At 40.4% G+C, this 12,859-nt stretch overlaps 1 protein-coding gene across 4 annotated transcripts; it reads right to left on the minus strand.

Annotated features, from left to right (window-relative positions):
- Nucleotides 1-402: 402 nt before the first annotated feature.
- fip1l1b (FIP1 like 1b (S. cerevisiae)) lies at nt 403-9,914 on the minus strand. Of its 4 annotated transcripts, none has more exons than XM_051385038.1 (16): nt 9,625-9,914; nt 9,127-9,181; nt 8,271-8,337; nt 8,006-8,118; nt 7,516-7,580; nt 7,261-7,368; nt 7,012-7,142; nt 6,668-6,786; nt 5,745-5,798; nt 4,801-4,900; nt 4,549-4,699; nt 4,330-4,411; nt 2,886-2,941; nt 2,359-2,548; nt 2,088-2,234; nt 403-1,065 (listed from the first exon to the last, which is right to left on the minus strand). In XM_051385038.1, the coding sequence occupies exons 1-16, from the start codon at nt 9,701-9,703 to the stop codon at nt 921-923; spliced, it is 1,662 nt and encodes a 553-aa protein (XP_051240998.1). In that variant the 5' UTR covers nt 9,704-9,914; the 3' UTR covers nt 403-920. The 4 variants fall into 4 exon arrangements, with proteins under 4 accessions (XP_051240998.1, XP_051240999.1, XP_051241000.1 ...); XM_051385039.1 differs by having other exon boundaries at nt 403-1,062; nt 9,625-9,913; XM_051385040.1 differs by lacking the exon at nt 5,745-5,798.
- Between the last annotated feature and the right edge of the window lie 2,945 nt (nt 9,915-12,859).

Here is a 12,859-nt window from a genome sequence, read left to right on the forward strand (position 1 = left end):
AATTAGTTGCAAATGTTTTAATAATTAAACAAAAATTTAAGGCAACTTGTGAGAATAAAAGCGCACTGTTCAGACAGTGTGGTTACGTATGGCTTGATGTTTTGATACAAACTTGTGGTGATTGGACAAAATTGTAAGGTCATGCAGAATCGACTGGGATTGGATGAATTTGGTTTCACTGTCAGGTTGCTTGTACGTACAAGTCTTAAACTCAGATTTAAGCTGGGAAGAGAAACAAGAAGCAAAGCAGATTTTGAGTGAATGATATTTCAGACCCCAAATGATTTTTTTATGACTATACAATCACCAACGCTTGTGATATAAATATGAGTCACTATCGGGAAACTAATGTATGTGCAGAATAATTGGGATATTTATTTTGTTAAAAATCACAAAGACAAGTCATATCAAAAGTGTTTTTTTAATTGAACTTAAACTGAGAGCTCTCTATAGATGTCTTCATACAGGACAAGAACAAAAGGACAACAAACAAACAAAATGACGGAAAAAGAGCAAAATCTGCTGATCGTCCAGACTACACGGGGAAATCTCTGAGCATGACCTAATTGTTACAGCATTGCTCTGAGAGGAGAGGGAAGAGGAGGTTAAAGACAGATTGATGTCCTGTCTGATGTCAGCTGGTGATGGAAAGACAGAAGAAGTAAAAAGGACCATCATCCCTCTTTCACCACCTCCTCCACTCCATCCATTCTCCGTCTGAAGTGATGGTGAGGATGAACGACAGCGGGGTGGAGGAAAACTGAGATTGATGGAGAGGGGAGTGACAGGACGCATCGATCAATCTGCGTCTTCCCGCTTTTCTTGGTCTCATCTTCTCCCTTTCCTTCTTTTTCATCTTGGTGGTCGGAGACATAGAGGGACAGACAAACAGCGCAAGGAAAAAGAGGAGGGGGTAATCACTACTCCATGGCCTCCTGGTTCTCTTGGTCTGCGCCGATGTCCTCGCTGGCCTCTTTACCCTCCTTGCTCCTCTTGCTCTTCTTGTGTTTGTGCCTCCGGTGGCTGTCGCCCTCCTCGCTGTCGTGCCTCCTCCTGCTACTGCTGCTAATGGAAGGAGAAAGGCCAATGTGCCGAAAGGGCAGAGGAGGTGAAGAGTGGGGATATTCGAGAAGTAGAGGAAAGAGATCAGAAGGATAGTAAAGGGCAGGGAGGGGAGAAGAGGGGGAGGAGAGGGGTAAACAGAGACGAGAAGATCGATGGGTGAAAGAAAGAAAAGGTGAAGTGAAATGGAGAGGGAACAAAAGGTTAAAGAAAATGGCAGAGAAATCACCTGCCAGTCTCCCCCGTTCTCACAACATGTAGTTTACAAAGATACCAACATTTTTTCACAATGGGTCCTTGATTTCAGAGGTTCTTGATTTTAAAACATGCTACAAAACTTTAAAAATATACACAGTAGGCCTGTATCTCAGCATTTGGTTCACTTCTGTGAAGAAAAGTAAATGTAAATAGTCTAATAGAACAATGGCCAAGTGTCAGGGACAAAAAAACCCACTGACTTTGTCTATAAGAAGCCTATTATAAAATAAATTATAAAAAATAAAAACATAATACAGACAGAATTGTATTAAACATTTCCCTGAACAGGAAATAATCATCCACATCACTCGTTTTACACAAAGACTGTATTGCATCGATCCAAGTGTGTGGAAATCTTTAATATCAGTTTGGACACACTGAGGCTTCCAGCACCTTAGCAAAGACGCAGCCGGGTGGAGCGATTGCCACCCAAATATGCTAGTGATGTAACGATACACTCAACTCACAATTTGATACAATTCACGATACTGGATTTACAATATGATTTAAATTCCTCCAATTCCAATAAAGGGGCAGGACAGACCTGCTAACATTAGCCTGAACTCCAATAGTTTTTAGTATCAGCTTCTACTCAGTGGAGAATACCTTCGTGCACCCTGAGAAATCTAAGTCTTGACAGGCCTGCAGTGCCTAGATACATTTTGTAAATGGACAATCACTGTTCAGGGGAGCGGTTTATGGTCTATTAGTCTAAGAGAGAAGTTAAAACTGTGTGTGTGTGTGTGTGTGTGTGTGTGTTTATGTACCTGCGAGAAGACTTGTGGCGTCCCTCCTCTTTCTCTCGGTGCCGCCTCTCTCTGTGTCTTTCCTCTTTCTCTCGACTCGACCGGTCACGATGTCGCTCTCCATAACCACGTTCCTGGTAATCGCGGTAACGATACCGCTCCTCGTCACTATGGAAGTTGACAAAGAGGTTGCATTTTATTACGTTACGTTTGCATGCATAGCAAGCAAGCCCATTCTATGGTAAAAATGTGTATATAAATATATATTTATATATATATATGTCCCTCTTACCTGGTGTAGCTCATAGCTGAAGGGCTGTGCTCCCTCTCTCTTTCCCGTTCATGCGTCCTCTCTCTGGGCCGTTCTCTCTCCTTTTCTCTCTTTTCGTCTCTACGGGGATAGTACTCCCAGGGTTTAGAGTTGTCCATCATTGGGGGCCACGGAGGCGGCACACCTCCAGCCATGGGTGGAGGGTAAGCACCTGAAAAAGGTAAAGAGGAGGGGAGCCAAAGATTTTATTACTTTGTGTTCAAATGTTTCCTAGAAATGAGACTTTGTTCAAATCCAATCAGGGATCTGTCAGATGATAATGTCAGCAGGTGATGAAAATAAATGTGTTTCCAACAACAATCAATGATATGAATCACTGGGAATGTACATTCGCTTCAATTTGTCAAATGATCCTTGTTTGCCCCATTTTAAAACACATTTCAGTTATTAATTCCCCTATATATCACAACAGATCTCTGATCAATAAGTTCTGACAGTTGTTGTGTTTCTGTGGTTTGAAAACCAGATAACGTTGTAAAGCTTCCTACCTTGAGGAAACGGATAGGGAGGAACAGAGCGTCCATCATAACCTCCAGGGTGGCCACTGTGGAAACATAAGAAAGGCAACACGTTACCATGTGTGTGTGTGTGTGTGTGTGTGTGTGTGTGTGTGTGTGTGTAGCAGTTTAATTGGCTGTACGGAAACAAGTTCTTCATCTACATAGAGAATTAATGGTGTTTGATAAATTAATTCAAGGGCGCCAAGGTTTCTGAACACAGGACATGTGATTTACGTAGCAGTTTTGTGTTCTGTAGCAGTTTCATTGAAGTTTAACTTAAATCAAACTGCAACTGCAACTTGAATACAAAGACAGAATGACAGTATGACAGTATCTTTATGTGTGTGTTGCTGTTTACATATCGACATTAGGGTCGTAAAGTTGAAATTGTTTATTATGCAGTTTTGGAAAGAAGAAAAAGATGAACTTTAAACTTGCAGCATGAGTCAAATTCATATGATTTTTAGTAAGTAAATCTTTCTGCAACCCTGTGTAATGAAGTCAAGTTTTTTCAATTAGGTGACTTTTGTTCTGCAATACCAGCGTACTGGTTAAAATAGAACTAAGCTATCTTAATAAACACTTTCCAAACAAACATTTAAATTGATATAAATAACGTTTGGTGTAGTCCAGTAAAACAATCTGCATTTTTCTATAAATGAATGAGTGATTATTATCTGGATGCTTTTTATTGTAGGAGACGCTTCTCCTTCAGTTCAGTAAATCTAGGCAAGATAGATGTATGTTGATAATCTGTATCCTTGTGTTATTACACACAAGTCTACACTGCGTTTACCTTCATTAAATCACATGCAAAAGACTCCAGGATTCTACTAATAACTCACAGGATTACCAGGGTGCATTAATCATGTACGTCACAGCTTTCCAATGTTTATTTTTAAGTCAGTAGTTCATATATTTTATTCTTGAAATGCCTTACGAAGCAGGCGCTGCTGTGGCAGATTTTATATTATTTATACATTTTTAGATACGATAGATGCGACTATTAACTGCTTCACCAAACAATTTCTATTTATTTGCTTCTACTATCATTGCACTAATTAAATGTTAAAAACACTTTAGGGCTCTGCACCTTCCAGACAACAACATGATTTCCTGCAGAAGCCAATTATTCATTTGTTGAGCAGTCATGCTTCACTGTGATGAGACCAGCGGCTAAGGGGATATTAATAACCACACCCTAAAATCTATATTCACCGCCATGCAGACCTTTTGCACTTCTGCACCAACATGAACCAAAATAGCAAGTGTGCTTGGAGACACCCACAGTCTGTGCACCCAAGACCTACAGCTTTGCACTTGTTGTTGTGCTTATACAACTCAAATAAGGCCTTTAAAGTGTGTGTGTGTGTGTGTGTGTGTGTGTGTGTGTGTGTGTGTGTGTGTGTGTGTGTGTTTACATGGGTATTACCTGTCCATAGTTGGGATAATAGCAGGAGGGGGCCCACTAGGTGGAGGAGGAAAACCAGGAGGAGGGACAGTAATGGGCAACCCTACATGAGAGAAAGATAGGGGAGAGAATAAACACATGGCAAACAATAAAACACAGCAAAGACAGGGTAAGATAGGATGATTGCTTAAAATCCACAAAGAGCCCAGCTGAGTAATAAAAAGATGATGATGAACTCACTGGGCGGGGGGATGAGTGGGGGTGCAGTGCTGACGTTGGGTGGTGGAGGGAGGAAAGGAGGTGGGGGTATGTTTGGAGGAATTGGTCCAGGAGGGAAGAAGGCGGGTATCTTAGCTGGAGTCGGCTCAGAATCTGATTGTTCAGCGATCACCTGCAGACAAGAGAGGATGTGATGACACTCACACACTTTAACTTTCTTAAAATAAGGCTGTAGTACAACACCCATTGACTGTCAATGTTCCTTCTGTGCACCTGGATATTGTTGCCATCTAGATTGTGTCTGCGTCTCCCTTCAACCCTGCTGATAGTGGCCGTCTGTCCACCAATCACATCTATTGTGCCGCTCGTCTTCCTGGGAAAAGAATATAAAAAATAAAAATCTAGGCACCGAGCAGTTCAGTACTGCACTTTCTTGTTACTTATCGGCCAACAGATCTACCAATACCAACGTATCCACAATAAGCCGATATCGACTGATACACATCGGCCTGGCCTATTTACTGGCCTAGCTCTAATGCCAACAAGATTTAGAGTTACTTTTTCACTCTAGTCAGAGATTTTACTTCAGCCTTTCAGAGCTCTTTAAAAACTTTGTTAGTGTCAGAAACAGTCTTATACCGTTAAATAGTGAAATTGCATCTTCAGTGGTTGTCAACACATTAGTCAATAAAACCATCACAATGTTTGAGCTTTTCTAACATTTTGACAATCACGCTTCTGCACATCCTATCAAATCTAACCACATCTTGCCTTACAGCAAATATCCTTCACTGTGTAAAGTAGAAATACACACTATAAAGGAGGTATACAGAGGTTAAGGTGGTAACTTTAAGAAAGACAATTCTGAGATAATGAATTAATGATTTGTCTAATCACTACAAAATTACCTTTCAATGTGATTAAGTAATTCTCATAGTGGATTCAGCTATCATGATTCTGGTGTCTCGTCCTTTTCTCTTTTTAAAGCTCTACACTTATATTAACTTTCTATTTTATGACACATGCACATCAACTACCCCAAAAGACAGAAACATGGGCAAAAAGAAAGAATCTTTGGGGCCTTGGAAGTAACGCCGGGGGTTTTTCTGTGGTCACATTTCATGGTCAAGAAAAACACCAGGCCCCTCGTTTAAACATGTACATATTTCCCCATCAGGCCCACTTAACCTTGTAGGGCCAAGGCCATGCCCACTTACGTATAATAGGACATGTCCTGAAGAGGCGGGCCAGGCCACTGAGGGGGAGAGATCCTACCATTTTGAAACAAAGGACAGGGGTAAAGGAGGTGAGAGTAACATCGGCCCTAACACACACAAACACGCACATACAGCCCATGGGATGGTGACCTATTGAAACCACAGGGACCACCGGTAAACCTGGAGGTGACCAGGTGTGTTTTTGTGTGTCAGTCTGAGTCAAGATAGCATGTTGGTGCAATTTCCTTCAAAACAAACTACTGCTGCCACACAGACCATCCTGATTAAGATGGCCAGTTAACTATATTTGTGTGATCATTCTTGCATTAAATCTCGTCTTCCAGCCTTGCCATGTTTAGACACATAAGCCAGGTTTCCTTTCAAATGTAGCGCAACTTTTAAACACTTTCTAGAAAAATCTGCAAAAAAAAAAAAAGGTAAATTAATGCATGTTTCCATCCTCGACCATTAGGTGAATATTAGGAGTTAGTTCATTGAGATAAACAGCTGGTGGCACTGGAGTTGGGTACCAATAAACCACTGAAGAAGAAGAGGGTACAGAAAGTTGACATTAAGAGTGTCATGGGGAAAACATGATTAGAAATATGGCATTAATATATATATATCAATTTGTTACAGTGTCATTGCTGCAAACAGATCATGATTTATCTTTTATCAATATACATATTTTGCCACCTAAGTCAAGTGGGGAAAAAACATTCTTGCTGTCTTTGGACTTTTTATTCCTAGCTTTTTCACTCTTTCACTATGCATACATTGAAAACGCACATAAAAACAGGTGGATAGAAACAAACTTATAATTAGCTTATCTACTTTTCTATATACATCCCTTCTAGGGGAAACTGCATGTGTGTTATATTACCAGATATCTCAATAAGTGATAGTAAAAGCAGAAGTGTTACCTGGTGACCTGAGTGACGGCAGACTTGTACAGGCTGACAGGAGACGTGAAGTCTGGCTTAGAGGTGTGAACAGGTAAACTGGATATGTCTTTCTCATTTCCTGTCCTGCCCTGCTGAACCTAAGAAAGAGCCAAAAAACAGCTTGTTAGAATCATAGTAGAGATAGTTTGTCTTGATTTCCAAGTAGATACAGTCAATCAGGGTCATTTTTACTGAACCGAGTCTCTTCACAATATATATATATAACATTCAGGAAGTTGGCAAATTGCCCTGATTCAAAGTAACTGACGAGAGGGAGAGACAGACAGGTGGTGAAACAAACAGAGTAAGCACTGGGCGCTCACAGTGATCTTGCTCGTCACTGAACCGACAGTGGAGACCTCCAGGCCCATGCGCAGCCTCTTCTGTTTTTCACAGTAAGCCTTCCATGTGTCTTCATTGAAGCCGTAGTTGAAGTAGTCCGACAGATCGGCTCCTACACACACACACACACACACACACACACACACACACACACACACACAACTTGTTAAATACTGTAAATGTCTAACACACATTATTACACCTTTGACAGTTTATTAACACAGACTGACCTGGCTTCCTCCAGGGTTTCTCTTCGAAGGACTCCATTTCCACCTCCAGCACTGGAACCCCGTTAATGTTTCCAGGAGCATCCAGATCCACTCCCTTCAGCTTTGAGGCTAATGAAAATAAACAACACAACATTTACACAAACTATTTACTGCTCTTTGCGTACGTTCTGTGTGTTTTCAGCAGAACAGTGTAGAAAAGAAAATGCTTTTTTTTATGGTCAAAACAGAAAAAGAGTGAAGAATAGAGAGTAATACATTGTCCATAAGGTCTGGAGCCTGTTGTCTTTATGTTGAGATTGACAGGTGGAGCTCCATAAGGTCTGGGAGGGAAAAAAGAAATAAAACTCTGTCACCGATATATCACAAGGTTTACTGCTAATTAAAATTGTCACATACACCACGTATAATAGCATTCACAGGTAAAGAAATAGGACCAGTCAATTCTGTGCTGAATAAACTTCTAGATCTGCTGATGGTGCACAAACACAAGATGAAAACCAGACTCAGTTACTTTTGTATTTTGCACTTCAGAACTGGACCAAACAAACCATTTTTGTGCCATGTCAGAACACCAACAAGCTAATTTTGATATGAAAACTCAATCTAAAGTGTAAAGAGCCTTGTTTTATGAGTAGGAACAAAAAAGCAGCCTGATAAGAACACCCAATTTCTTTTGTAAACTTTGTTTACAACTAACATTAAAAACAAAAACGATAACTGTGACTACACTTTGACTAAAACCTACGTGTATTGTGGTGCTCCAGTTTTTATGTCTCCAATGGTGACGCGGACGTCATCATCGTCATCATCGCTGTCGCTGTCACTGTCAACATCCTCGCCCGCAGCCTCACCTGTGGCCTGATAAGACAGGGAGAAGAAGAAAAAAAAAAGGCTGAGACAGGAGCACTTCTAAGAGGGACAGACAAAAACTCTGAGAGGAATGACGTCTGAAATTGGGAGGTGAGCAAAACAGACGAAAAGCACACGTCAGAATACTTAGTGTGACCTACCTCGGAGCCCACTCCATTCCCTGTAGCGTGTGCAGCTGCATCCTCTGATGAAGCATCAGCAGGTGCACTGTAGATAAAATGAAGCATTAAACATACAGACAGCACATAACAACCAAAACATCCTGAAACAACAAAAATGTGTTTACAAATGCCCAGACAAATAGCAAATGAAACCTAAGAAAGAACATCATCATCAAAAAATTGTGTACAAATTGGCTTTCAAAGATCCAGACAACTTTTCTTAGTGATTGAGTGCCGTATAAGCACTGCATACAAAATATGTTCCTCATCAATATATGCATGCTAGTTTATAGCTCTTAGGTTTGTCCCCTGCTTGGTGTGAAGTTGAGTAATGCACCACAAAAGGTTAAGTTTTCACTTTTTTCAAGCAAACTTTACAATCACAACGCGAATGTAACACATGATTAAAAAAAAAGGTACACAAGAGTTAATTAATAGTTTTGTCTGGTGTTGTTAAAAGGGTTGCTTACATCTTTAAATAAAGGAAAGCAAGATGATGAAAAACACAAAGAATATTTATTTTTTCATGAATCTGTAAAAAATTCTCTACAACTGTAATATGTGCAACAGTCAGTCCATCTATACATATTTCTTTGAAAGCTACTATTACATGGCTATTGGAGGTGTGGAACAGGAAGAGGTTTTTATGCTCCTTTATATGGTTTCTCTTTGAACATGAACAGGTGAACATCACCTTCCTCTCTGGATGTAAACAGGTGAACATCACCTTCCTCTCTGGATGTAAACAGGTGTCTAATGAGTTTTTTAAATTGATTTTTTACTTCACTTACACAAGCTCAAAGTGTTTACATGTATGTACAGAGATGTTAAATACCTGACTGCAGCATTCAGTTTAGCTTCTTCGTCCTCCTCTTTGCTCTCAGACTCGTCTGAAAGATGAAAGATGAACAATAATAACCACTAACGTTAGTTCTCTCCACAATAACGTTAACTAACTTAGCTAACTCAACCCGAGAGGCTATTCAATGTTTGCTCGTGTTTAAACTCATTTACCACATCTAAAAAGGTGAAATATTAACGTAATAAATCACAGAGGCATCTTTAACCTTTCTTTTCTGAACTCATCCGGCTGCAAAAGGCCGACAAATCCAACAAACAGGCGCTGCTAGCTTAGCTTCCAGGCTAACTCTCTAGCTAACTGGTTAGCAGTTCATTGAACACTTAAGAGACACACACACACACACACACACACACACACACACACACACACACACACACACACACACACACACACACACACACACACACACACACACACACACACTTATACGTGTCTCTGTTGGTCAAGTAGAGTTGTGTTTGCTTTCTTTACCTCCATACAGCCATTCCTCCTCCTCGTCTCCAGCGCTGGCGTCAGTGGTGGTTGTTTTGTCCGCTTCTTCCGCAGACATGTTCAGATAATTTCACCCAGAGCAACAAACCCGCGGCCGCTGCTCGAAAACAACGTTCAACAAACGCTTCTGGATGCACAAATACACGCACAGTCTATCCCGTCAGCGAGGAAACGATGTTATATATTTATATATATACAAAAATGATGCCTTCATAGATTCATCTCCAACCTCTGCGAGTCAGTGTGAACCCGGAAGAGGTCGTCTGTGTCCCGCTAAGGTCAAAGTGTTGGTGCAGAGAGCGCAGCGCCCCCTGGCGGCCAGGATGCATCACGCTTCATTCAGTCTGGTAGCGCTTGTTGGGAGTTGCTTTCAGTTAACAAAATAAAACTCATAAAATAAGTGTTAATTGTCGTTATATTTAGTTTTTTGTATATTGTGTGGCAGATGTGGCCCCTGCCCAGAGCACATTTCCCTTAAAAGCCTCCTGTCAAACCTCCAGACACACTTCATGAAGGTATTGTTTCATCCTGTCCACAGGGGCTTGCAACAAGGATACGGGATGATGGAGGGAGCTCACTGTGGTCTAATGTCCCACATGAGGAAGATTAAATAATGTAGGACCAGAGTAGCAGCCAGTCCTGTTGAGATTTCTTGTCCTCACAGATGTTCATGTTGCTTTTGTTATTTTATCTTTTCTTCTTTACAACACCGATACAGCACACACTCCCTCACCCATTCCCCATACTACTGATATTACAGACTCCACCTACCTATTTGTTTGGATTTCTTTCTAGCAGTGATGGAAGGAGTAAAGAAAGATATTGGCCTCAAATGATATCACTGAATTGTAATTAGTGATGTATTAATGAGTACAGTGATTTAATGTTGCAGCTGGTAGGTGGGGCTCATTTCATTTACTTTCTATACTGCGGGGTATCTTAATCCATTGTAATACATCATCATCTATTGGTTCATTATATTCCGTAATGCTAATCTAAATTTGCAACGAACTAATTTAAAGGTCCAGTGTGTAACATTTAGGAGGATCTATTAGCAGAAATTATATGAATATATGAATCTGTGTGTTTCCTTAGAATGAGTTGTTTTTATCAATAGATGCTGTGCATCGCCTTTTCAATGGAGTCCGCCATGTTGAGCCCAGAAAACAAAGACAAACCAAACACTGGCTGCAGATAGGGCCTTTCGCATTTTTCACGGGCTTTGTGGCCACAGCAGTTTACTCTACACACTTCACAGCCCGTTGTTGTCCCCAGGTTGTCAAATACAGACGCGAGTGGTGTTCAGTTAGTTGCAATCTGCAACTTCACCGTTAGATGCCACTAAATCCTACACACTGATCTTTTTTTTAACTAAGTAGTGTAAATTAGATGTAGTGGAATAAAAGGTTTATTAGCTTCCAAATGTAAGTATTATAAAGGTATATAAAAATGGAAATACTCAAGTAAAGTACAAGTACCTCAAAATTCTACTTAAGCACAGTACTTAAGTAAATGTACTTAGTTACATTTCACCACTGCTTTGTAGTAAATTGGTGTAAATAAATGTGCTTTTGTATTCAATATACCCATGTGTTTTGTTCTTCAAAGTAAAGATGCTTTTCAAAAGGAATTCTTACTGAATCCCCTGTAGTCATATGACACAGAGACTTAGGAGACTCCTGACTCCTTGGGCCCCAGGGCCTCTGCCTGGTGATCCAGAGGCAAATAACCCTCAACTGTGAAAATACACTACATGGCCAAAAGTATGAGGACATCCACACAATACACCCACATGTGATTGTTGAACACGTCATTCCGAAACAAGGATGGCTTCTACACAAGCCTCTCCTCTTCTGGAAAGGCTTTCCACAAGAACAGGCTGTAGGGATTTGCTCCCATTCAGCCAAGAGACTGCACATTTGTGAGCATGCACCCCTTAATTACTAAAGTGCTGCATTTTACCTAACTTGCCACAGAGATGGGAGCATAGGATTGTCTAAAATATCATTGTATGCTGTAGTATAAGGATTTCTGTTGAAGTATAACTAAAGCCCTTCACACAAAGTATAGAAAACAACCCCAGATCATAAGAAGACAACAGCACATGCACCGTGGTGTCCACATACTTTTGGCCATAAAGTGTAGCAATATACAATATTGTTAAATGTAACACAGAGAACTGCAGTTGGGAGTGAAAAGTTGCAGGGTTTAATTTCTGGGCTGCCGAGGAAATGAACCAGACACTCCACCCATAACTGCTCCAGCAACAGCATTAAGACTGTGGCTGTTGGATTTACTGTAATAATCTATATGACTGTGGATGTAAAGCAGGACATTGCTGGAAAAGAGAAAACATTCTCATTGTATAATATATAGCTTTTAATAACAATAATACCACATGTAACTGATTAAGCAGAGTATGTGAAGATATGAATAAGATTATACAATGACAAAGAAATAGTAAACTACAATGTTTTATAATCCTGGAGACATAAAACAATGCAAGTCAACAAACTTGAAAAGGTTTTAGCTGTATTTTTAAAGAAAATATAACTGTGCATCTTGCAAATGGTAGTTTAGGTTTCCTGATAGCAAATCACAGTCACCTTTGGTTGCAAACCCAGGCTTGGAACTGTGAGAAGAGTTGATTCTACTGACCTAAATGTTCACCAGTTCATGTATCGACTTAGTAAGTCTTGAGCTTGGAGCCATTCCATTTATAGCCCAGCAAGTGATTCTCAATTTAATTTCTCAGATTTCTTTTCCTTTAATTTCTGACAAAACCCACACAGTCTACCCATCTTTTAGGTATCACATAAAATCCCACCTTTCCCAGCAGTATAAACCATTTTGTTATCAGTTAATCAATTATAACACTAACTGTAACAGTATTTAAATTCACACATAGAGCCCTAAATGAATGGCAGTTTTTTTTAAATTATTTTTTTGGCTTTATTTGATAGTTACAGCTGAAGATAGACAGGAAAGGGGGTAGAGAGAGGGGATGACACGCATCAAAGGGCCGCAGGTCAGATTCAAACCCTGGACTGCTGCAGCAAGGACTCAGCCTCGGTACATGGGTCGCCAGCTCTACCCACTGAGCTAACCGGGCGCCCCAATGAATGACAGTTTTATGTTCTCTGTCCCTTCATAACTTTATGAGATCAAGCAGCAGCTGCAGGCTCATCAGTGAACTGACTGTCATGATTGCCGC

The sequence above is a fragment of the Dicentrarchus labrax genome, unplaced genomic scaffold, assembly GCF_905237075.1.
Source record: "Dicentrarchus labrax unplaced genomic scaffold, dlabrax2021, whole genome shotgun sequence".
Taxonomy (NCBI): Eukaryota; Metazoa; Chordata; class Actinopteri; family Moronidae; genus Dicentrarchus; species Dicentrarchus labrax.

Coding starts and splice junctions, on each gene's coding strand:
- fip1l1b (XM_051385038.1), bottom strand. CDS start 9,703: ATGTCTGCGGAAGAAGCGGACAAAACAACCACCACTGACGCCAGCGCT. Junction 2,942..4,329: donor ATTATCCCAACTATGGACAG/GTAATACCCATG, acceptor ATGTTTCCACAG/TGGCCACCCTGGAGGTTATG. Junction 2,235..2,358: donor TCAGCTATGAGCTACACCAG/GTAAGAGGGACA, acceptor CAACTTCCATAG/TGACGAGGAGCGGTATCGTT.